The sequence below is a fragment of the Anguilla anguilla genome, chromosome 7 (genome assembly GCF_013347855.1).
Source record: "Anguilla anguilla isolate fAngAng1 chromosome 7, fAngAng1.pri, whole genome shotgun sequence".
NCBI lineage: Eukaryota > Metazoa > Chordata > Actinopteri > Anguilliformes > Anguillidae > Anguilla > Anguilla anguilla.
Window position 1 is genome coordinate 46,629,001 of NC_049207.1, and position 26,789 is coordinate 46,655,789.

The 26,789-nt window shown below is 45.0% G+C and overlaps 2 protein-coding genes across 2 annotated transcripts in view; one reads left to right on the forward strand and one right to left on the reverse strand.

Annotated features, from left to right (window-relative positions):
• The window catches only part of kcnq1.2 (potassium voltage-gated channel, KQT-like subfamily, member 1.2), a 130,560-nt gene that overhangs the window by 61,755 nt on the left and 42,016 nt on the right, over window positions 1-26,789 (reverse strand). The gene's annotated exons all lie outside the window — the stretch shown is intronic.
• On the forward strand, window positions 15,828-19,417 carry LOC118231450 (ADP-ribosylation factor-like protein 13B). Its single transcript, XM_035425257.1, has 8 exons — window positions 15,828-16,240; window positions 16,711-16,781; window positions 17,263-17,512; window positions 17,856-17,961; window positions 18,119-18,312; window positions 18,442-18,559; window positions 18,772-18,817; window positions 19,027-19,417. The coding sequence occupies exons 1-8, from the start codon at window positions 16,194-16,196 to the stop codon at window positions 19,176-19,178; spliced, it is 984 nt and encodes a 327-aa protein (XP_035281148.1). The 5' UTR covers window positions 15,828-16,193; the 3' UTR covers window positions 19,179-19,417.

Genomic DNA, 26,789 nt, shown 5'->3' on the forward strand with positions numbered 1-26,789 from the left:
ACCCACCTCAATCCAGAACAGACTTGTAACTGTATCTCCCCCCGCCAAGTCAAACTGCAACTCCACTCCATAACATTGCACAATTCAGCAGATGCTCTTTCCCAGTGTAACTTACGCAGAACACATTTTACATGCAATCCATTTACATGGGCTACAGGTTTCCTGAAGCGGCTGAGGTCAAGTTACTATGTCCAAGGTTACAACTGGCAGAGCCCCTCCAGGGAATCAAACCTGCAACCCCCAAGTCATAAGTCGAGCTCCCTAACCATTGGGGCCCGCAGCTGGCACCCTGTAAACACCCAAGAGCATCTATAATGTATGCCCACAAGAGCATATGCAGACCAGCCTAGCTGTCCTCTGTGCGAACACACTGCCCATATGGTGAGCAGAACACATGGGAGGCAAGGGCTATCACTGGAGCTCCCAAAGCTAGTCCTGGAGAGGCACAGGGTCTGCTGGGGTCCCCAACCCTGATACTAGAGAGGCACAGGGTCTGCTGGGGTCCCCAACCCTGATACTAGAGAAGCACAGGGTCTGCTGGGGTCCCCAGCTCTGGAACTGGAGAGGCACAGGGTCTGCTGGGGTCCCCAGCTCTGGAACTGGAGAGGCACAGGGTCTGCTGTGTCTTCTTCCTCCTCATCTGAGCTATGCCATATTTTAACCGTTGGTGCATGCAAGACCTGACAATTTGAAAACCCCATCTCTCCACCAAGCTCACTGGTGTACACCAAGTACACAAGAAAGCATTTCTGTTGCAACTGTAAAGAAAGCATTTTTATTTATTATTTTTCCATTTAGAAATATAATATCACATATTACAGTAAGGCAATCCAGTAAATCGAGTCATGCTGACATTTTTGGGAAGGTATCAATCTTCCTATGACAGGGATTGAATGACAAGGCAGTGTGTCGCATGACAGAAGTGAAATTTTGAGATAAAACATCTCCCACGCTTCGTCACTGAAACAAGATCATAACTTCCTGTAGTTCTACAGCCAAGCAATAAATGTATGCAATATTTCAACACCCAACTGATGGTTTCACCATGATTTTTTGGTGTAATGACGACATTGGTCCTCGTATTGGATACTGTGTGAACTACCGTTTGCGTAAATGTTTCCCGTCATTAGATACCCAATAGGCTCTGCAAACCTGCCACATTTTATGCGCATCTGAGGTACAGTGTAGATTACTTAACATCCCTTTTCAAGAGACTAATACTCTGGGCTAAAACAACAAGAGTGCCTTACCAGCAAATTCCTGGCCCCCTAAAAATGCATGGGAACAAGCTGTAAAATATGTATGTGATTAAGTTACAGAAAGAGGAACCCTGTGCTCCTGTAAGTGCATGACCTCCCACCCCACAGAATGAGGCACTTAAACGTGCTGACTTTCAGTGTCAATTCAGTTTCAATACTCAATGCTTCAAATTATTTGCAAATTAATCAGAAAATAGAACACTCTGTAACATCTCATGGGCATTTTTCACCTGACCTTGGATTCATTTCCCCAACCCGACAGAACAGAAACAGAACTGACCCTGCTCACTTTACGCATCATTTCTGTCAGGGTTCCCATGCTTTCAAAATGACTGCGTGATTGGCATGTCTAACCGCCCCACCACCCCCGCCCCCTCGAAGAAAGAGACACGCTGACCGTGTGAAGGAGAAGGTGTTACTGGAGCTGTGAGAAAACTGACAGAAGCCCTGAGGGCCAGTTTACAGGGTTCATAGGGTTACAAGACACACAGGTCCTGCCCCATAGCTTCCCATAGGCCAGCACTGTACAGAGAAATCCACAGGCTCAGGGCTCCTTTCTATGCCTAAGGGGCCTCTATCTGAGGTGGGCCTCTACCTGCAAAAGGGCCTCTGTCTGTACAGGGCCTCTATCAGTACAGGGCCTCTATCTGCACAAGGGCTCCAGCTGTACAGGGCCTCTATCAGTACAGGGCCTCTATCTGCAAAGGGCCTCTGTCTGTACAGGGGCTCTATTAGTACAGGGCCTCTATCAGTACAGGGCCTCTATCTGCAAAGGGCCTCTATCTGCACAGGGGCTCCAGCTGTACAGGGCCTCTATCAGTACAGGGCCTCTATCTGCACAGGGGCTCCAGCTGTACAGGGCCTCTATCTGTACGGGGGCCTCTATCAGTACTAGGCCTCTATCTGTATGGGGCCTCTATCAGTACTGGGCCTCTATCAGCACAGGGCCTCTATCTGTACAGGGTCTCTATCAGTACAGGGCCTCTATTTTTATGGGGCCTCTATCTGCAAGGGGCCTCTATTTGTATGGGGTCACTATCTGTACAGGTTCTCTACCTGTACGGGGCCTCTGTCTGTACAGGGCCTCTATCTGTACTGGGTCTCTATCTGTACTGAGCTTTTCGAGACATATAAGCAAACTGGCCAGCTATGAGGAAATAAATATGTGTGTGTGTGCATGTGTTTGTGTGTGTGTGTGTGTGCCTGTGTGGATGTGAATGCGTACAAGTGTGCATTTCACTACTTTACAGTTCAACCAGTTCAAACCGGACTGGAGATTGATGTAGGTTAGGGAGGTGGGCAGTTTGGGAAGAAGGGCTCAGGGGGTGGGAGAAGTGTACTGCGATATGATCTCAATACATCACAAACTCCCCCCTGTGACACAGAGAGGGTGAATGGGGGGTTGCCAGACTGCTGCCAGACTCCCCCACTGTTCCCTCGCCCCCTCTGAACGTGCCCTGTTTGCACTGTCTACGCAGCCCTGCACAGTTTGCCCGTGGGGGCGGAGGGGGGGGCTTAAAACGAATGGGTTCTCCATTAGTTTTATGGCTCACTCCCATTCACCCCTATAGGCTTTGACAAATGAATGAGATGAGGAAAAAAAGCCATGCCTGGAACTCAATTAACCACTGAGTGAGCAGAAACAGAGGGTGGAGCTGGGTGGGGCAGGATGGGTGCTCTAACCATGGAGGAGAGGAAAGAGCCATTTCTTAAGTGAGATTTACTGGCCTGACTCTTAAGGATATCGGCTAAACCTTCCTGTGGTTCAAGTAGCTATTCTACTCAACACCTGCTGAATCAGCAAAATTACACAGCCAATATAAACTATACACAAAAAAATAATACCATATTATAAAATGAAAGTGCATTGCACAGTAACACTAACACTACAAAAATCTTTTCTAGAGCTATGATACGCGACAATGAAAAAAAAACACTGAAAGAGAAGAAGATTCATCATAATCGTAGTAAAGATCATGCAGACATTTTATTACGTGCTCCACACATAAAAATGCAAACTACACTTGAAGCCAGTGGGTGAGCCACACCCGCGTACGTGACAGGCACAGGGTGTGAATGACAGTGTGGGGGGGGGGGGGGGGGGAGACAGAAAGAGAGAACTGCAGTACTGATCATATCAATCCCCATGAACAGTTGTTTGTGAAGCCATTCACTCTGGAGACTAAAGCTCAAGTTCATTCGGGTTCAAATAAACCTTGGGCGGGGGGGGGGGGGGGGCGGGGGCGGGTGGGCATGGTGGGGGGAGGGGGGCTGTCTCCATTCTCCCAGGGCAATTTGTAAATGGCTCCCCCGGCCCCCGTCCCGGGACGGCCCGACAGCGATTCCCGCACGCTGAGGCGTTGACCTCTGTCAGCAATCCATTAACAAACACCCCCCGCCAACAAAAAAAAAAAAGAAAGCTGGGCGCCTAGCAACCGGGCGCCTGCCATTCAAATTAATCAGTCCTGACAGCAGCTGAATTAACTTTGAGGCTCCGGGCCTGATGCCGGGCTGGATACTGTAGTTTTTTAAGTAAAGGACAAGACTAGAGGACTAAAGCCCATTCAGGCCGTCTAGAACATAAGAACATAAGAATACATAATGAGGAGTACAGGTCATCCAGTCCATCTAGAACATAAGAATATTAGAATGCATAATGAGGAGTACAGGTCATCCAGTCCATCTAGAACATAAGAATATTAGAATGCATAATGAGGAGTACAGGTCATCCAGTCCATCTAGAACATAAGAATATTAGAATACATATTGAGGAGTACAGGTCATCCAGTCCATCTAGAACATAAGAATATTAGAATACATATTGAGGAGAACAGGCCATTTAGTTCGCCTAGAACATGAGACCAAAATATGACATGAGAATAGGCCAAAAAAAAAGTGTGCAGATCGCTAAACTTCAAGACACTGTGACAATATTTTAATAGAGCTGAAAAAGTTCACTTATTCTGCACCAATCAAGGATGTGGCTTCACACTTCGTCCTACGAAAATGATCATACATACAGACAATACAAATAAAATGATGTAATATGGCTGGAGGAAAAGACAGATCCATGCAAATGAACATGACTCTGAAATGCCACAGGATGCCTGTCATGTCGTACAGCTGTTACACCCTTTTTGTGTAAAATTTGCTTGACTGCATGACAGTAATTTAACTGCACGGTAAGATGAAAATGTGCAGATTCTTATAACCTGAATTTGTTTAAAAATGTTGAAAAGGTGAAGCAGCAAAGGGGGAAAAAATGCAAGCAAGACCTTGTGAGACCTCATTTGCTTCTTGTACAGAAGGCCAGAGAGCACGGACGCTCCCTCATTAATTGCTGTTTGTACTGTACACCCTCAGGGTAAAGATTTTAACCATACTCAGGCCTGTCGTTAAGCGGGAAAGATTTAATTATATTTTCATAACAGCTTCTGATTGCTCTTTACGATGTCGAAAGCACATTGCATTATTTCGTATTTAAAGCGTATTCCTGAATGCAGTTCAGTACTATTTGACACTTTTGTCGGGAAGCACACGCTGCATACACAATCCAAAAACGCACTTCGGCCTAAATGAAGTACCTGAGTAGCGTCGGCCTGGCTGTTGACCTTGCCAAGCTATGGCACGATTGCCATGGCCTACTTCCTGTTCCTTAGAGACAGGGACGCAGTGAGGTGCTTTCCCTCAGAGATCAAAGCTTGACGCTCCGAGTCTTTCACTTCTGGTTCTCTGCACAGGTTACATAACCCCCCACTTTCACTTTTATCTCTTAATACAAAATACAGCATGACATTTGAGAGAGAGGGAGGGAGAGAGAGCAATAGGGGGGAAAGGACTGAGAGAGAAAAAGTAAGAGAGAAAGACAGAGGGAGGAAGAGAGCCATCGTTAGATGTGCATCTGATGTCACGAGGTCTACGAGGATGGGGAGATGCTGCAAATGCAGTCAAGCTCTGAGCACAATTATACCAGATCAAAAAATAACACATGTTGTATGTTCGCAAACACGTTTAACACACATTGCAGTTCACAGGGATCTATGAGGACTGTAGTACACAGGGTTCTATGTGGACTGTAGTACACAGGGTTCTATGTGGACTGCAGTACACAGGGTTCTATGTGGACTGTAGTACACAGGGTTCTATGTGGACTGCAGTACACAGGGTTCTATGAGGACTGTAGTACACAGGGTTCTATGAGGACTGTAGTACAGATTTTTGTAAGGACTGCAGCACAGAGTACTATAAGGACAAGAGCACACAGGGTTCTATGTGGACTGTTGAGCACCACTTCTCTTGTGTGTGTGTGTGTGTGTGTGTGCGTGTGTGTGCTCGTGTGTGTGCGTGAGTGAGAGAGAGCGTATGTGTGTGTGTTTAAGAAACAGAGTGTGTATGCACACGTACATGTGTGTTTGTCTTTATGTGTGTGAGACAGAGAGTGCGTGTGTGTATGTTTCTGTGTTTTTGTATGCACTTGTGCATGTGTTGCTGGTAACACTAAATTAACCGATCACAGCACCGTACTTCAAAAATACATGTACCACATAGGAAAGGTTAAGCTACAGTGTGTCTCTGCTCAACACATGACAGTGTGCCTGCGAAAAAATCAGAAAACGAGAGGACCGCTCAGGCAGAAAAGGGGACATTACATGACAGCAGAAAGCCACATCAAAACCTGCGGTAGCCATAACACACAGCCATGACCTTCGCAGGGCAACACAGAAGAGTACAGTTCTGCTGCGGGCAGGTGGAATCGAAAGGGACCAGAGCCGGGGACGAAGGGTGAACTCCGTGACTTCAGAACGCTGCAAACAGGGGGGTGCAGATCCTGTGGCAAAGTACGCCATCGCCAGCTTTCTGCAAAACTATGAACACCGTATGATTACTGCACCTGAGACAGGTTACCCGAGACACCAAAATGAGAACTCTCATGATACTGGTTTGAAAAAATAAAAAAGTTTTGTTTTTTTGGGGGCATTTTCACTGAATACGAACCCAAGGCTAAGTGGCGTGGTTCTGCTACAGACACGCGCTCCATCCGTACTGACAGACGGTTCCGTGGCCACATTGCTGGACCTTATGCAGCGAACGATGTCTCCGCGAATGAGATAGCTAGCTGCGTCGAAACCACCGCCGGTGACTGTCAGTAACGCCTCTCTCTCTCTCTCTGCGCGCCGCTGGAACAGAACGTCTCCTGCCTGACCCGCAAAAACGCGCGTGCGTGCGTGCGCGCGTGCGGGGGGGGCGGGGGGGCAAAGCGAGTCTCGGGTCTGCGGCGTGCGCTTCCTCCCTCGCAGGTGCAGCAGCTCGCTGCGCGAATTTAGGTTTTTTTTTTTTCTTTTTCTTTTTTCGTTCCCCGCTCGGCTGTCGCCTTTGATGTGAAGTCGAGGCGCGTAGACGAGCGGTGCTCCGTTCTCGCTCGCGCCCACTTCTCTTTCGTCTAGATCTGCTCGTCGGCACGCAACGCAAAAAAATGAAAAATAAATAAACATACTTTTTTTTTAAATCGTGAGGAATGACATTTGTGAATATCACCGGCAACGTGTTCCCCTCACCACCCAGCCCCCCCCCCCCCCCCAACCCCCCCCACCCCCTCGACTCCCCCGAAACTCCCCCTTCCTCACCTCTCAAAGCCGTGATCTCATCGACACATGAAAATTATGTGTTCTCGTTCCCCCACACCTTGTGGCAACACTTTGAGTAATGAATCAAATCAAAGGCCCAGGGGCGCAGGGTTGGGGTCTCGGTCCTGTCAGTCTCGCGCAGGGCCCTGCTCGGGGGCCTCCGGGGTTCAGGCGGAGGTCTGCGCAGTTTAGGGCGAACTTCTAACTTCGGCCTCGACCGCTACGGTGCCAGAGTACAGAATGAAAACGATGTCCCAGCGGAGCTAACAGGAAAAGACCGTGAGCCGTGTTAAAAACACAGCAAATTTTTTTTCTTTCTTCTCCCCCTGACACTACGCAGACCCTAATGCAACACCTTGTCAGAGCATCGCAGATGATAATCTGTTCGTCACTCCGAACGTCGTCGACACGTTTACGTTTCCACAACACTGCAGTGAAGAGCAGTGCAGGCGCAGGATCCAAATCGACGGAACATTAACGTGTTACTGCACACGTGATGGATCTGCGGTTTTTAACAGCATTAAAACTTTTTGCCTTTATTTTATTCACACTGGTTTATATACTGAATAAATGATATTCACCACCTGCCACCTTCTTCCTCAAAACAACACAAAGCACACTTAAGAATACTCGAGGCTTTGGAAGGGCCTTGATCTGGCTAGAATGTGCCATAAAGCCTCTGGACCTCGCCCAAAAACAACATGCCACAACAAACTCTCCCAAGGAACACTGCACGCTTTAAAAATGTTCAGCTGCTGATCATTTTTCCTCTCCGAAAAGCTCCTGCTTTGCATAGGTTTTTAGTATGAACATGCCTCTTTTTATACCCAGTTCAAGTAATAAAAGTTGAAATCAAATTCCTTAATTAAACGCAATCTGTAGTCAAGATCTCCAATAACAATAAAAGAAACCCTTTGGATGTATGGTGGGGACAGAATTATTAATTATTTTCCTAATTCCAGATGCTCAAGTCTTTCATCTTTCATTCAAACATATTTAGAAACATATGCTGAGGACAATATTTAATATTGCATGATTACTGCAATATGAGGCATTAAAATCTGGCTTTGTGGAAAAAACCCCAACACCTCAATTTGACAGTAAGGCTTGTCCCACCCCTTAGTTTCATCCACCCATAGTAATTTGTTACTTTAGAAAAAGTGAGAAGATTCTTTTTTTCCCCTTTGCAGTGGTGAGCTTGAACAATCCCTGGTTTCCTGCTCATGTGATGTCTGTGAGCTTCAGACAGACGGAGGGACAGACAGACGGACTGGATTTGCTGTGTGGGCATAAAAAAAAGCGTCGGCGGATGGTTTGATGTCACGTTGCCGCTTCAAGAACACTCACCGCTGAAAACAAGGGAGCTGCTGACCGCAATCAAAACCACCCAACGATTCAAAGAGGGACCACAGACAGCGTAGGCTGCAGGGACAAAAACACACAGATCAGACAAACTGCAACATCTTCTCGCTGGTGATAAACTGAGCTGAGCTCCACCAATCCTGAAGTGCCTCGGTAACAAACCGATGGAACAATGCCAGCTCTGATCACTGGATTCTACTGTCTAGACACCGGGTTTCCTGAAGTATAACCAAAAAGTTTCCACCAATGACTGTCAGTGTTGTTCTAGGTGATGTTACCATTGAGCTCGATGATTGGCCCAACCCTTCAAGGTCAACCTACAGCCACGGCCTTCACATCTTCAAGGTCAACCTATAGCCATGCCCTTCACATCTTCAAGGCCAAACTATAGCTGTATTTTTTTACTGGATTCTCAAAGGGAAAGATGAAAGAAGAGCAACATGTCAGAAGTCCATCAAAGTCAGAGGCTATAAAGCTCACAGAGTTTATTTACAGTCTGGGTTTTTGAGACTGTTTGTGTTGACCTCAAGGTTCAAGCCACATTGTAGCTCAGTTACTCCAGTGATGTCACCACCAGACAATGCCCCCCCTCTCTCTGGTTAAAGACACTTCCATCAAGGCTCACATGTTTAAGTAAAAGTTACTAGCAAATTTAGAACAAGGGTAGATTAATCCAAGCCCTATTTTTCAGTTAATTTCATAGGTCATGGCATGTACCTATGCAATCATATTTTCATATTAAAGTTAATCAGATATGAAGCTTGGCATCTACTCTTAATGTCAGAGCAGTAAAGATTTATTCCCCACCCTGTGCATCCGTACCAAGTCTCTCAGCATCGCCCCCAGGAGGACATGCCGTGCAGCTGCACACTTCACCTGCATAAACAAGTTCCAGTCTAAAAATAAAATCTAGGTTACGACACCAAGCTTATCCTCACTTCCCCAAACAAACAGAACCATTCAGGAAACCGTCGTTTCTGTAGTTCACCGCAGTCAGACCAAGCCTTGCTTCGCTCTGAGACAACAGCGGCAGTTGAAATGCAACCGCTCTCCCTCTCACTGCTAACGAATACAATCGAACCCCCAGAGCGCAGAGTTTCACAGTGGGGTGGCCATTTGGCTGTCCTGGTTAATTTGGTTATCAGCGAACTTATTTTTAAAAAAACCCACCCATGCCAGTGACTAGTAGTGCTTTCAAACAATCCTGGGTTAGTGCACAAGATCTCCTCTGTCACTGGGTTGTCGAGAGCCCTGAGATAAGCACATGTATGTGTGTGTTTCAAGCTTTAATGAGGTTCACATTTGTGTGTGTGTGTGTGTGTGTGTGTGTGACTGTCTGGTATCTGCTTGTGTGGCCGAGTTTTTGGGTGGCTTCGCAAGCGTGCATTCGGAATCCATCTCTTACACCAAGTAATTTGTTTCCACGACCACCGCCCCCTTAGAAAAAAAAAGGAAAGGGCTTTAAAAAAAAAAAACACATTGCTTGTGCTGTCCCGGGAGCGTAGTCAGCCACACCTGCGCATTCATCCTCGAGCAAAAAAAAAAAAAAAAACAGGCACAGAGAGACCACCAAGCTGCGCACCGTTGCGTTCTGCACCGCCGCGTGACCGTGGCACGACACGCGTGCTTTCACCGCCTCGCCACGCCCCCCCCCCCCCCCTCGCTCCACAACAAGGGGCTCGGAGACGGCCGAGCGGGGCTACGGCGACGCTGCTTCAGCTAAATATAAAGCCTTCACTCATCTCTGTCTCTCTAAGGGCCCTTTGTGTCCCCCCCCCGTCGAGGCACCGGGGGGACTCCTCCACACTGACACATAAAGGAAGATGATATAAATTCATGTTGCCAGCCTTCAGACTTGAGACAAAAAAAAAAAAGAAGAAAAAAAAAATCTTAGGAAGAAGGAACTGTTTGAATGTCCGCACACAATCGAAAGGCCCCACAAAGAGCCATTCTGCTCCCCGAACGTTAATGTGAGTCCCTCAGCCATGCAGCCAAGAGCGCTGGGGTCTCCTTGTTTAACCAGCCGAGGGAACTTCTGGCGAATAAATGAACTTTAAAACAGACGGATGACGAAACACGGACACCTGGCAGAAGAATAAACTGAGTAATTACAGCTAAGTGTGTATATAAGTGCATGAAAGTACTTCTGACTCTCCTAAAGAGATACATGAGAGGAGGAAATCAGAGGTCTGACAAACATAAACCTAACTATTTATGCCTAATTATGCCTCTCCTATTTAACAATTCCACGTAATCTCTGACATCCATAAAATCCACCGATCAGCATTTGCTTTATGTCAATATGTGGGAAAATCCACCAATCAGCATTTGTTTTATGTCAATATGTGGGAAAATCCACCAATCAGCATTTGTTTCTGTGTAAATATTAGAAAATGCCTGAACCATCATCCTGGAGTCTTGCAGAGTCGGCAAACTTTACCACTGTGTGCTTGCCATAGAGGGATTCATATAGTAACCACAGTGTAACTAAATGAATTGGTATTTTAATGAAAAAGCATGAAATGTACTACAATTAACTATTGAAAGCACATCCAGCTCTTCATAACCATGCAAAGCCCACAGTTCCTTGACTACAGTTTTTCTCAGTTAAGTTAAAAAATATGTTTCACTCCTTTTTAAACTCTTGCTCTGTAATCTGTTCTGTAAAATACTGACACATCAACCAGAAGATGATGGGTTGTGACAACGATGATTACTGTAATACAATAATGGCCTGGATTTAATGAACATTTCTCTTTAAATCTAACATGCAATTGAATTGCTAGTGCTAGTTTCTTCTTCCCATCACACTCACACACACACATGCACACAATTGCATTGCTTTTTTACGGGCATTCAAGCAAACAATTTATTTCGAATGTGAACGCAAGTGAGCTTTGTGAAGGTTGCCGTGTTACGCGATTGGCTGGTCATATACTAGGTTCGCAGTTTGGTCAGACGAATGTGCGAAACAGAAGAATTCACTGCAGCATGGACTCTCCTGCCGTTTTCCCTCCAGTTTAAAGTTTAGCCAAGGTTGATCGCTCGCGAGAAGCACAGGTCAGAACACGAGGTACTCTTTAATGGATTTTGGCAGCTGTAGAAAAACGGAACGCAGTGGGCTATTGTTTGACAAGCGCACCGAGTGACTCATTTACAGTGACTTACGGCACACAGAAATCAGCCTGGCTGGATATCTGCGGAGCACAGGGCTCTTTTATTTCCCGTTACACAAAACGGAATGGAAGACATTCTAGAAGCGCAGGGCTTTGTGTTCAAGCAAACGGAAACTGAAACAGAAACGTGAAAGTGTGTTTCAGTCGCACATACTGAAAAAGACGTGTTCTGGAAGTGCAGGGCTCTGTGTTTCAGTGACACAAACTGAAATAGAATTGTTGGGGGAGTACAGGACTTTGTGTCGCAGTAACAGAAACTGAATTGGAAACATTTTGCTATTAGCCTTTTATTGTGCCACATTACTCACAGGAGCTGCCATGTTAAAGGTTATTTTAAATGCTTTCAAATCCTGTCCTTTATAATCTTAATGCACACAGTACTTTGTGTATTGCACCCTTTTTGAGCACTGTTTCTGTGAAACTCAGTCAGTCTCAGAGCTAAGGTAATGCCTGCCGCTCTCTCTCGCTCTCTCTCTCTCTCTCTCTCCCTTTCTCTCTCACACATTCTGATTAAAAGAGGGAGACACAACAGCAGCATGAGGTTTCTGTTCATTTTTACCTCTTTAGTTTCCTAGCAACACTGAAGCTTTTTGGTGACCCCAAATCCTCCCCTGAAAGAACCCTCTTACCTCAGCTTTCTCCTCTCTCTCCAAACCTCTCTTAAAAACATGTGCCTCTATCAGTCTTCCACTTCTTTCCCTCCTTTTCCCTCTCTTTATCACTCCTCCCAGCACAGTCACAGCATCTCTGCTGCAACTAACACCAGTGAGCAGGACATTCGGGAGCATAAAGTCATGGCACTCTATAAGCCCTTTTGGGAAGGTGTGCATTAACAGACCATACAGGCCACACAGTACTACAGGTGAGCCAGTGACTATTTTACATCCTACAGGCCACAGAGTACTACATGAGAGCCAGTGTCTATTTTAGACCCTACATGCCACACACTACTACAGGAGAGCCAGTGATTATTTTACATCCTACAGGCCACACAGTACTACAAAATAGCCACTGACTATTTTACATCTAAAAGGCCACACAGTACTACAGGAGAGTCAGTGACTGTTTTACACCCTACAGGCCACACAGTACTACAGGAGAGCCAGTGACTATTTTACACCCTACAGGCCACACAGAGCCAGTGACCATTTCACACCCAACATGCCACAGAGTTTTACACAAGTTTTTGACTATTTCACACTCTACAGGACACACAGTAACATAGGAGAGAGCTACCCAGCTAGCACAAAATGTTTTTCCAAATATTTACAACCTTATTAAGTTTTTTAAAATATTGTTTATACTACTTTAGCTGTAGTGCTGATTGGGAGAGAGTATCTTGTGGATGATAACCTGATATCGATAGAAATTTAGAGCTGTTTGCTCCTCTGAGATGCAGTGTTAGCAGGCTGGATTCATGTGTATATTCAGGAGAGGAAGAGTAAAGAGCATGGGCCAGTGTACTACAATATCCTGTTTGGACTGAAATGAATCAAACCCCAGGTTTAACTCTCGTGGTTATTTTGGTAGTACATCAGATGCAGGCAAGAGGAGGAAAAACAGACAGTCCGTTATTGCTTTCTTTGGAATCCCAAATTGTCCTGGAGTTGTGTCATTTATGAAAAAAAAAATGAAAAAATATATTTTGTACCGCAAGAAAAAGCTGACAGGCGGCCAGATCTGCAATTCGTAAAACAACTGAAAATACAACAAAAACAAAACATGTGCATGCATGCACACACACACACATTTGCACATGCATACACATGCACGTGCACGCACACGCACACTCACACACGCACACATGCGCACACTTGCACACACACATGCCCACTTGCACACGGACACACATGCGCTCACACATGTATGCACGTTCACGTGCACACACACACACACGCACACACACACTAAAATCCCTGGCAGGGTCTATGAGTCACCTGATAGGCCGACAGATCCCTGGCGGGATCTCTAAGTGATGTGATAGGCTGATAGGAGTGGTAGGCCAGCAGACTGTTTCTATTGGCAGATGCTAGCTCGACTGTGCAGATGCTAGCTTCTGTATTAACAGAAAACACCAGGCCTCATCCTTCACTGGCAGAGAGAACCGGCAGGCATTCCCGGAATACGCCTCACTTCCCAACATCATGCATACTTCCTGAAACAGCTACAGAGCGTGCCCAGAACCAGACCGACACAATTGCTGTCATATTCCCGGGTCTGCATTCTGACTTGCATTCTGGAGGGGCTCATTCATTTGCTCACTGTGAAAAACACACTGCAGGCTAAGGGCTCTCACTGTCCCCACTGTATAATTTACCTGCTGAGAAGAAATCCTTACCCATCCTTACAAAGCCTGCAAATGTAGGCCGGTGCATTACATTTAAATAGGTTTTATCTAGCTTTATAAAATGTATTTGACCTGCAAATAGTAAGATAAAATCCCACTTCCTTCACCATTCAACCATACTGCATGATTAGGCTAAGGTGTTTTGTGTTGTGACATCATAAAGGGGAATGTATAATGATACTCCTCTGGTCTGTCATAATAATAACCCGTAGATTTACAATTCCAGATTTCCCTTTGTGATATCACAACTCAAATCCCATAGCATTCTACAGAGTAGGACCATAGAAAGGGCTCAAATTTCTTCACCTTCTGAATAATCTGCTAATCACAAGTGTATTAAATAAATAGTACATATTACACATATTACATAGCTCGTTCTTTTCTGACCAAAAAAAATGAAAGCCCCCCCCCCCCCCCCCCCCCAACCCCACAAAAAAAAAAAAACACACACAAAAAAACTGCTAAATATGTTTTCAATCCAGTTATTGAGCAATTTTGTGCATTTTCATGTACCTAGGGGATGGACAACGATAGTAATTCCAATTGAGGCCTAGCCATTGTGACTGTAGATTAATGAAGTCTCTGTCCCATGGAGGCAGAATTGCTTTGACACACCCTATAAACCCTGGAAACGCATGACAAATTCACGCACTCAGACTTTCACTCCACTTTGTACTTAAGTGTTTCCTTTTCTTTTCGGGTGGAAAATTTTCTCTTGTGTCTGAAAAAATATTCAGTCTGCTAAAGGGGAAAAAATAAATGAATAAAAACTTACATGGCTGCACATTTGAATATTTCTCTTCTAAATTTGCAGCCATCACATGATGCTGTTAGAGTGCACCCTAGTGGTGATGTAATACATTTCCCACATGCACATTTCCCCCTCCACCTCCCCTTCCCCATACAAGATTAAATGCTTTATTTTAGCTCAGGGGGGGGCTGTACCTTGGTCCTGAAGAGCTGCAGGGTCTGCTGGTTTTTGCTTTCACTGTAAGATCCAGCACCAATGCAAACCCAAGAAACCAGGATATATGCAGTGAGTTAAGTGTGTAATGAAGTGCTTTAATTAATCTGTTTAGCGCAGGGGAAACAGAAAAAACAGCAGTCCCTGCAGCAGTCCAGGAACAGTGTTGGAGACCCATACATTTGTGCAAGAGAGAGAGAGAGCGAAACAACTATTCTCTCAACTGCTGCTTCTAAACAGTGATCTGGAGAGCACATAAAATCATATAGTGACCGAAATTCTGCTTATTTGACCGTTTCAGTGTTTCCCCCCACTTTGTCAGTCACCAGGATATCATTACAGAGAACGAAGGCCAAAAACCTCCACCGTAAAGCCACAAGTCACATGGCCAGGAATATCCCATGCGTTACAGTAATTAGCCCCAAATCAAACAGGTTGACACTTCATCAGCCACGGAAACCTGCAGCCTCACCAGCGTCTGCCTGTAAGAAATCTGTTCTGCAACCGTAGAAGACCAAAGCAGAGAGCACCGAACCACAGCAGCTGTGATCCAAGAAAATAAACATTATAGAGGAAATAGTTCCATATTACACATTCCGAGCAGACTGTGCACACTAGTGGCTCCGCCTCTGTCTGTCAAAGTAAAATACGAACTCTTACAGTCCAAGCATTTTGCTGTATTGCAAACATATGCTATGTAGTACTTCACTCCGTTTTTAAAAAAACATGCAAGAGTACTAAAGTAGAGAGCACACACTGAAAATCCATATGAAGGCTGAATGAAATGAGGGCAGGTCTCACATTGATGACATCACAATGGGGTTCACCCTGGTATTCTAGGCTGTGACGTAACAATGAATCAATCAAACACTGCGTGTCAATCACAGCACAACCAGAACAATATTGGGTTTCATACAATAAACTTAATGATTTGAGTTTTACCCCTTAATCGACTGCATACAAACGTCAAAGAAAAGCCTTCACAATTAAAGAAGGAACAAATAGCTTCATTAACATTCTTGCACACTCTTAAAAATGAGCATTTAGGGTATCATGGTATACACAAGCAAAATTCCAAAATGGCAAAACGGTGAAGCTTTCTGCAGAAATGCCGGGCTGTGTGATTCTTCTCTACAGTAGCAGAGATTGCTCAAACCACAGCTAAGCACAAGAGTATAGTGAATGTCCTATGTCCAGAACGTTTGCCTAGAAGAAACCCTGAATATGTGTGCTGTTGATAGAATCTTTTATGACAGTGGCATTCTGTTTCTTATGTTACCAGGGCAATAGAATTATGATACTGTGACATCATAACATCAAAATCAAATCAAAAACTATTTAAGTGTGGGATGTCCCATTATCCACCAGTGTTTGTGCTGGAGATCATCTGTATTGAGCTATTCTATTTCTGCTTGTAATTGTGTCATTTCAATCGTGTAATTGATTTTTTTTTTCATCCTGATGGAGAACTGTTGGAAATTTTTAAGAAAACGTAGAAGGCCTGAAAGGTGAGATTAATTTTTTTTTACTATTTTGCAATTGGATCATTATTGTCCCAGAAGCAGGCTTCAGAAACAAGATGGTTAAGTCATAACTACCAGTCAGCTATCATTTCACAGGAATCTACTCAGAAGACATGTAAAAACAATCAAATAAAGGAGGGCCAAAGTAAAGGGAATAACTGAAAGATAGCTAATGTGTGCAATATAGCATATCTACAAGAGTGGTGGCTAATTGTGTGACAAGATTGGATACTCCTGTATGTATGATTTATTATTATAGCTATGGTACAAGCTGTGCATTGTCCCTGATGAATAAATCAATACATAATAAATAAAGATAACATATTGAACTTGGCCAAACTAACCACCAGAATGAGTCGGGATATATTTTGATGAAAGAAACTTTGTTGGGTACCTCACCATATAAGTTGCAATTCATAAATAGCACTATAGCTTGTTATCTTTTCAACTTCTAGGAAAGTTACTTTGGCCATTCTGGGGCTTGATAATGCGGGGAAAACTTCAACAATCAGAAGCATTCAAGGAGGTAAGGTTTTATTTAAGTATGCCACATTACTTGCTTGTTTATATTAACATGCTTAAAATATAAAACATCTATTAGTTTAGGGACCCAACCACAAGTTTTAATATAATGCTTATGCTGTGAAACACTGAATACTGCTTTGATTCTCAGCAGACTCAAAGTATTTTGAAATATTCAAGGCATGTAATATTCTAAACCTCATTTGTACTCTAAACTAGACTGTAATATTGCCACAGTCCTAGTGGATTCAAGTACATAGATGTAGCCTATGCTGTTCTTTATTTAAAGTGTTGTTCAAAATATGTAAGTTTTAGTGAAAATATTATGCTGGATTGGAAATTTAAATGACTTAATTAAATAATTTTTTGTACCAGAGCAGAATTATTGTGATACACAGAAAAACCTTCACAATGAATGGATTTTTCCCCCCGCTTGAAACATTAAGATAGGATTTTTTTGTTGTTTTATTTTGATCTTCCTATAGAAAACCCAGAAGACGTATGGCCTACCGTGGGATTTTGCCCCGTGAGCCTGAAACAGGGGCAGTATGACGTGTCCATCTTTGACCTGGGCGGAGGGGAGCACATGCGTGACATGTGGAAGCACTACTTCGCCGAGTGTCACGGCTTGATGTTTGTGGTGGACTCCAGCGACGGCCAGCGCATGAAGGAAACCGAGGACACGCTGGCCAAGGTTCTGAGCCACCCCCTCATCAAGGGGAAGCCGCTTCTCCTGTGAGTACAATTAGCTGCGCCGAATATGACACCACCTGTCCTAAAGAGGGAAAGGGTGGTACTGTACAGAGAGCGCAAACAAGTTAAATAGTGTGAAATAAGTGTAAAATATAATTATTGCAAGCGCCTCTGAGCCAATTAGTGAGTCAACCAGAGAATGAAGAACATGAAGACACAAATTCCAGGGCTGTTCAGTCATAGCCCAAAAATCAATTAAATCATAGTTAATCATGAAAAGATAATCTCAATTTAGGATGAGAATATTGCTATGGATAATTTATTCTAATGGATTATGTTTATGGGCGACATTTGGAAAATATACAAAATGTCCCTTTTGTGTTAGCCTGGCAAACAAACAGGACAGAGAAGAAGCCCTGCGGGAGGCAGATATTGTAGATCACCTGTCCCTGGAGACACTTGTGAAGCAGAACAAATGCCGCTGTAAAGTAGTGAGTATTGTTAGGAGTCTGATGGAAAGGAGATGACAACCTTGCAGTGCTGTTCTGATGCAGTGTTTGACAGCGCTGTAGTATTGGGCACAATGTGTGCATCATGTGGCTGGAGGAGACAGCATCAAAGCTTCACGAGGCAAAATCAACATTTCAGGTGCCGTATTCTGCTGTGATGACCGTTGGCAAGAAGGCCATTGAGGATGGACTGGAGTGGCTTCTGGAGTCTGTGGGCACAGCCTATGACAACATCAATGGGCGCGTGCAGAAGGACACGGCCAAGCAGAGGGTGCAGGAGGAGAAGTTCAGGAGAGAGCGGGCAGAGAGGGTGCGCAAGGTTCGAGAGGAGAGGTAAGAGCTGTACCCCCTCCGACAAGGCTACGTAGACATATACGTGTGCATAGATGGGCCGATCCATGGACCCACTATGAAATTACTTGTGTTGTGTGATTCAAAATGATTTAATATTTGAAATGACAGGGAAAGGAGACAGCAGGAGGAGGCTGAGCAGGAAGAGGCTAAGACTGCAGAGCTGGATCAGGGGGAGAAGGGCACCATGGGAAACCCTGTCCAGCCATTTGGAGACTTCATCCCAGAGGTGAGAACACAGCTGGCTATAATAACTTATACTAAGAGATCAGGGATGAGAAGGCTGAACACAACTCAGTTGAATATACAATGAAACAGGGAAAGATATACCATGGATCTGACCAGAAGACTGTACAATTCACAATCAAGACTGGAAAGAGTCATGACTGGAACACCTGTGGTTCAAATGTGTTCACGTGCGTGCTTGTGCTCAAAATGTAGATGAAGACAATGAAGAAGACAGAGAGCAAGAAGGACAGTGACCAAGGTAAGTGTCCCTCCCCCTCAGCCTCTCCAATGTTACACATAATTGTCAAATAAGGTACACACATTTTTCTTTAGCCCAATTGTAACTGTAGAAGTATGCAGATGCTTACTTTTTTAGAATGAGAGGAAATATAGGGACTGGTTTATAGGAAACGCACATTTTACAGAAAAGCAGTAATGATCCTATATGTAACCCCCTACCGGCTCCAGCAGACCACAGCCCAAAGAGGAAGAGGAAGCTGAGCTTCTGGAGGAAGAATAATAGAGTGGCACCTCTGACTCCAGATGGCCCCGCCAAAACACGCGGCTGCCTCAAGAGCTGGTTTGGCTGGCTCAAGCACAATGTGGTGACGCCACAGTGACAGGGCTCCTCCAATCCCAGCCGCCAAACCCTCCCACCTTACCCCCCCAAGAGCTCTGCCATAGAGAAGCAAAACAGCCATTACCATGTTTCCACACAACTATACTGTTTATGTAATCTTTTTTTGCTTTGAGAATTTGACCATCCAATTTGAAGTGTTTATAAGTGTTTAAGAGTTTTTAATTTATGCTACTACTAACCCTACTAACACTACTACCACTACTGCTACTACTACTGCCACTGCTGCTACTACTGCTACTCCTACTACTGCTACTACTACTACTGCTGCTACCACTGCTACTCCTACTACTGCTGCTACTCATACTACTGCTGCTACTCCTACTACTGCTGCTACCACTGCTACTCCTACTACTGCTGCTACTCCTACTACTGCTACTACTACCACTGCTGCTATTACTGCTACTCCTACTACTGCTGCTGCTACTGCTACTACTATTACTTCAGCTACTGCTACTACTGCTACTGCTACTACTGCTGCTACTACTGCTACTCCTACTACTGCTACTACTATTACTACAGCTGCTGCTACTACTCCTACTGCTACTAATACAACTAATACTACTGTAGTAGTAGCAGCAGTGGCAGTAGTAGTAGCAGTAGTGGTAGTAGTGTTAGTAGGGTTAGTAGTAGCATAAATTAAAAACTCTTAAACACTTATAAACACTTCAAATTGGATGGTCAAATTCTCAAAGCAAAAAAAGATTACATAAAGATTACTACTGCTACAACTACTGCTAATAATAATAATACAAATTGCTAAATTATACAATATGGTAAATGTCTGTGAATGTGCTCTTTTATTTAATAAAGTTCCTTTCAATGCATTATTTCTTTTTTCGTCAGTGGAACATTCATTCTTAAGCGTGGGTTGCAATTTTAATGCCATATCCTAACTGTCCCAGACTTATGCAAGGCATTTTACACATTTTCAGCACTTGCTCAAAAAGACAACACAGCACTGATTGCCAATGACTGCACGTTTTTGGAAGTTGTCCTTTGACTCTGCCTGCATCACGTCATCTGCCAGGGTACACGCATCTTGATTTTTTTTAAAAAGTCACAATTGTAATCCACTGCGGAGATGGTCAATAGTAGAATTCTGTAGACAGTAACAGCTGGCAAGAATGAAGGAGTTCTACAAACCAGGGAAACCTGGCTAACAGCATTTAGGGTTGCAATTCACCCGGACATTGATAGAAGTGACTGTGCTCTATTTTCAATCGGATTTTTACAGATATGAGCAACATGTTCATTAGATTAGAACAAAAATGCATGCCATGATTATGTAGTCACAGGTGCCTTCGAGGACGAATGAAGTAGTTCACACCCTCCTAAACTGATATTTAAGAAGGAATGAGTTTACAAGTACAATTAGACATCACTAAAAAAGACAGAATAAAAACCTTTCATAAAGAAATATATAAATGCACACGCACACACGCACACACACGCACACACAGGAGAAGAAAAATAGAGTGTGTTTTCAACACTTTCCACAGACTTATCCAGAGTGTTATTGGTTCCACTTACACCCGTGGCCCCCCTGGGTAGGCTTTAATTAGGCCTGTGTGGGCTTGGTTAGGCCGTTAAAGTCCAGAAGAGTTTAAAGGACGTACAGGGTGCAAATGCTTACCCTAAATGATCCCAGTTTTTTTTTTGGAACACAAAAGAAAACATCTGGGTTTAATGGCAGTAAACCGTCACCACCTGTGGCTCCTTTACTGTTGTCCATTACCCACAACATTCCCCTGTGATACAGACACTAGACTGCCCCCCCCCACCACCCCCCCCCCACCCCTCCCCGGCCCCAGATTTGCTGGAAAACAGGGATCCTGTTGACCACAGAGGTACCAGGCTGTAAATTCAGAACTCCTCATCATAAATATGACCACAGACTTGGTCATGGGACAAATGCAACATTAAGAAATACATATGGAATGTGTAAAAATAGAATGCACGGCATGCAAGGCGATAGATGTGAGCACTAAAGACCAAAAGTGATGCGATGAATAAAGGGAAACCTGTTGGGCGCAAGGGATAATGTAAGATATGTACTCTATTAGACAACAGTTTGAATCCATGGTACTCTTATAATTCAGACTGTTCTGCATTATAGTCAATGTCCAGTCAGTTTTATTTAAAGAGTAAGGTTTGCAGACCTGGTCATCTTAGAGATGCAGAGGAAAACATTTTTTTTATCAATTCAAAAAGACTCTTATATCTTGCACAAACTCTTCACCAGACAAGTGCTGTCTGGTAAAGACAATCAATCTTCTCTGAACGTACACCGGGGGAGAAGCAAGTCTGAAATCATTGTCCAATACGTGTTTGCACAAATCGCCGTCTGTGGGACTGTTTCCTTTCTGACCAGTCAATGAACAGTAGACAGTGAGAGGCTAACCCAGCGAGCTGAAGCTGTTCCTCCGAGCGGGATCCACGTGCCTTTCAGATAGACCTGTCACACTGGAGAGATGAGTTATGAGCTATGAGCCTAAGCCCGAGCACCTCTCCTCCCTCCCCCCCTGGCAGCAGCACTAATCCAGGAAGCGTGCCTGGGAGGGTTGGGGGGGGGGGGGGTGGGGGTGGGGGGGGGGCGGTCTCGTAACCTTGTGAGCGTAAGCTGTCCGTAAAACCTGCGGCTCGCGGTCAGAGATCTCATGATCACGCAGCGGAATAAAGGCCTTATTCCCTCCCGCTCTGCCGATTAAAATCTGAATGATTTCCAGTTACTTCCCCCGTTCTGTTGGACTTATAAGGCTGAAACACACTCTCCTGTGACCCTGCACCAATGCACTGCACCTCCGGGACGCCGCGCTTCAAAGCTTCAGGTGACTGAGCTCATTTGAGTGATTCTGCCTCAGATGAATTTGCCAAACTACGTGGGGGAAAAAAGTACTTGTGTTTAATCATGAGTTAAAAGTTGAATCCAGTCCTCTCAATACTCTCCTCAGTCAAGAGGCAAGCATGCAGAACAATTAGAGGTGGTGTGTGATGCGTATCAGTGGATACAGACATGCACACAAACAAATACAAACACAGATAGACACAGACACACACACATGCACACGCATGCATGCACACACACACACACACACACAACACACACTCACACACACACATATTTTGCGGGAAGTAATTCAGGTCAAGTGCCTTTGCTCACAAGCACAACAGTAGCACCTCAACATGGGAATGAAACCCGCAGCCTCTCAGATACAGCCTCTCAGAAGCTGCAAAAGCTGCACTAATGCACACAATTAACCCTGGTCTCTCAGCAACTTTCAGCTTTAGGAAACCGAGCAGGAACGGCATTGTTCTCTGCAAAACGGCCTCCGGAGATCACCGTAGAATAACACCCGCATGGGCTAAGCCGCAGGGGCACGTCCCATAAACCAAACTCATCATTAGGGGTGGTCAGGTAAAATCAAAATACACACGTCAGTAATTTCAAACATGCCCCCACCACCAACCCCCCACCCCCCAAAAAAAAACCCCACTGATATCGTTCAGTGTTCCACGAGACATTTTGCAAAAACAGCAATTTCCTGTGTTTGTTTTTCTCTTCCCTCCTTTTTTTTCTTTCTCTTTTAATATCTGTGAGATAGGTCTCGGTAACAGGAGGACAAGGACAGGTTCTGCTGCCAAACGGGCCGAGCTGTTAGTTTAATGTCGCTCTCCGTGGGGGGGGTGAGTTTGGGGGAAGTGGGGGGCAGAGGCAGGGCTAATATAAACAAAGGGAGTAAAGATCTGCCATAAATCTGCCCCCCAACAGACCCATCGCTTAAAGAATTAAACCCGCAAGGGACATGGCTCTCAGCCACGGCTTCATTCGCCAGGCTATGTAATAATAATGATAACAATAATACATTTGTACACTTTATAATAATTCTAAAAAAATAATAGGTGTATGAAATGTTTAGCATACAGAGAGAAGCAGCAGCACTGTGTGCTGGGAACTGTAGGTGGCACAAGCACAGGCTCTGGGCACCCGGGGTGGGACGAGGGGGGGGGGGGGGGGGGTAGTACGGGGAGCCGGGGGGCATCTGGGTTCAATCTTAAAAACTTGTTAAAGATGCTAAAACCATCAAACATGGCATTACACGGATGCCTACTTGTTAATGGGCTGAATGCTGCACTGTGGCACAGCCCCCCCCCCTCCAATAACGGAAGGCTGCGCTCTCCAATCAAACCCAAATGCTGAACCCCTCTCCCCCACTCCCGGGGTGGGGGGGGGGGGGGGGGGCACATCTGCCTCAGGGTTTCAGGCCTACTTCTGTTCTTATGCATTTACTTAATTCTGATCATTTGTACAATTTTGTATGTTAACGCCATTTTCTCAATGAACTCATGAGGGTCAGTTAAAAACTTTTCTTGTGTATTCTTTACTGTGGCCTGACCTGTGGGAGAGCTGGCACTGATGTTTACGGCTACTTTCCAACCAGGGTTCCTGGTTAGGCTGGCCAGACGTCCTCATTTTCCCAGACATTTCTTCCTTTTGGGACCACAAATATCCATCTAGGCGGGATTTCTAAATTCCCAAAAATGTCATTACATCATTTCATAGACCGTTTATAAACAAATAGCCCCGTACTATGTTCATAATGACTGCCAGTTGCTGTCCGCTTTTTTAGAAATCTGACATACGTTCAAACTACTACTGGTGGAACCTAGAACCTGCATGCACACCAGGAAAGGGTTCCAGACTCCTGCTACACCCAGGCTGGCATTCTCAGGAACAGGCAGAACCATGGAGACGAGTTTAATTCGTAGTGCCCATGTGCAGTCTGGAGTGTAATCACAGTTTAGTGTGTTGTACTGAAGACTCTGATAACATAAGAGTCCTTTTGATAACAAAGGACTCTTTTGTGTGATTGCTGCTGTTTTTCCACACCAGGCCTTCCCAACAGTAATGCTTTAAAGGGTCAGTCACAAGATCTTGTAAATCATAACAAAATCCAATGAAGAAGGAGAAAAGGCAGGAGCAGATATAAAAGAAGATTCCCAACTTGCTTCAGGCCAGCTAAATAAAAGAGGATTGGACAGATGCTCAACAGCCAGGATGGTCAAACCACAGTAAAACTCCTTACCCAGACAGAAATACTGGAGCACACTTTGTTAAGGGCAAAAGACACTGTTTAATGAACAAGGTATGACTGATGTTACTGATGTGGAAATGTCAATCCTACCCTGTTCAGTGTCTTTTGCCCTTAGCAAAGTGTGCTCCAGTGTTCCTTATTTTGGGCCAGTCCCTGTGAAGTGTCTGGGTAAGGAGTTTCACTCTAGGCAGGAGTGAATGTCAGTAAGGAGCCTAGCTGCTGTATTTTGGACCAGCTGAAGAAAGGGGACGCGCTAGAGTATTTATTGTGGGGACCGTCACCTATGGCCCCAACACGGTTTGAATAGGCTTGTTTACACATCCATGCTAAAGCTAGGAGAGCCTCCTGGTTTTCCAACCTCGCCCAGTGGTCCTGTCGTGCCCTCCTGATGACTCAAGCCCACAGTTTTGGGCCTGATTGTCTCCTTGGTGCTCATTGAGTCGGTTGAGGTAAAGGGGCGTGGTCGGGGTCAAAGACAGAGTTATCACAGGTGGCTCCATTCTCGATAGAAAAGTTAGCGGCCATCTTGGAATGGGAGAATGAGGCTAGTAGGTGATGTATGGGCAGAGGAGGGGTGGGGGGAAGTGGGTGTGCTCTGGCACCTCTGAGGCCCAGTGGTAGACAACAAACAGACCAGCCGTCTGAGTCTCTGGAGTGAAGCTTTAGGAATGAACTCATTCAGGCTTTTGTCTCCGTCAGGCCAGCTCGTCTACGTAAACGTGACGACCACGCTCAGCGTTCCAGCCCACAAGAAGAGAGAGAAAACAGACCATCGCTCATGCAGACATCAGAGGGCTAAAGGGATATTTTTATTTGGAAGCGCTAGTGAGGTAGGTTTGCCAGGTAGGGCACACACAGGTAGCAGGTACAGATAGGGGGAAAAAAACAAGGGAATTATTATCTATCCTGAAACCTTTTAAGTGCCGAGAGACTCTGCACTTCCTGGCTCTCTCTCCAGGTTTTAACCCCTCGCTAAAATCCTGAGGTAAGAGATCATTAAGCAGAATTCCTCCGGGGAAGCCCGTAAATAAAGAGCCAGTGACACTGGGGATAAACACCCAATTTTAACAAACAACAGGAGACTTCATTAATCCGGGGGAATCCGACGACAGCACCCTCGTGTAAACGTACTCTTTAATTAAATCCTTTGTGGGGGAACGTTTTACTACCTCGGCCTGACTTCCAGTATACCCAAGTAAAAAAAAAAAAAAAGCTTTTAATACTTTTTTAAAAACTTGTTTGGAATTCATTGTTCCGCGTCCGATGAGTTGGCTCGCCTTCTGCTTTTTTTACCTGCGCGGTCCTCCGGCGGAGACAAGCTCGTTAATCACGCCGTGAGCTTACCGCTCTGGCCGGAGCTCGCAGATTCGCGTTTTTGTCACGCAGGTTTACGACCTGTGCCGGACGCGGTGCGCGCTCAGTCGTGCTGTCTTTCTGGTCCGTCGTGCACCGCGCAGTTTTTTTATGAGTAAAACAGACCGCGGTGGTAATTACCAGACGTTCAGCGAGGCGCAGAGAAAAGAGGGCCCGGCGATTAAGGACAGACTACACCCCTTGAATCAAAAAAATCGTTTCGGGCACCTGAGTGCTGTAAAGAAAAGCATTACTAGAAGAAAAAAATGTAGTCACTATGTCTACTTACAGCAGTATAAACAAGGAATATAATTTATGTTCATAATAGATTTTTTTCTCTCTCTCTTCTCTCTGTCTCTCTCTCGCTCCCTCTTTCTCCCCACCCTCTCTCAGTCTCTCTCTTCCCCCTCCTTCCTTCCCTCTAGGGGTGCTGGAACACGTTCCTCTGCTCAGGAGAGTAAATTTCGGCGTGATTCCTGACATAGCGCCCACTGTTTTCTCCATCATAAAGAGAGTCCCTGGCAGCCCTGTAAATATTAGCTATCCGCGCGGGTTATGGCGAGCCAGACTTCAGGCCACATAAAGAACGAAGGACGGGTAATTAACTGCCGTCTGAGAAAACTCAGATTCAAGCACGTGTATATACTGTACGCAGGGAGACAAATCCAGTGTGCTGCCACTTCATTGTGGAGCCTATGAGGGATGTGTTTTTTTTTTTTTTGGTTTTTCTTTTTGCTTCTTTTTTTTCCAGAAGCTGGCTGCGTTTCAGGATGCCGTGGCACGATTTTGTTCTTTTCATTCTTCGAGCGGAGCCGCAAGAGAAAACCCAGCCCCTGACACCGCCACGCACGGCAAACACGCTCGCCATTTCCAGCCGTCGCCCGCATTGCGTTTCCCAACGTCTCCATCTGCAACGAATCAGCGTTTTAACGTCGCGCAAAATCATTATTTTGTTCTCGTGGCGCAGTGTTTAAAGTTGATGGTTAGAATAAATAAAATGAACATAGCCGTTAAGTTAAAAAGAAAACCCTTTCTCCTAACTACTAATGTACGAAAACTAGAAGAAACACTGGTAGTACCGCAGAGTATAGTGCACATTTTTTAAACAGTGATTCTGGCTCAGCTGACTCAACTACAGTCACCAG

Coding starts and splice junctions, on each gene's coding strand:
- LOC118231450 (XM_035425257.1), top strand. CDS start 16,194: ATGGAGAACTGTTGGAAATTTTTAAGAAAACGTAGAAGGCCTGAAAG. Junction 16,241..16,710: donor AAACGTAGAAGGCCTGAAAG/GTGAGATTAATT, acceptor TTCAACTTCTAG/GAAAGTTACTTTGGCCATTC. Junction 16,782..17,262: donor AATCAGAAGCATTCAAGGAG/GTAAGGTTTTAT, acceptor ATCTTCCTATAG/AAAACCCAGAAGACGTATGG.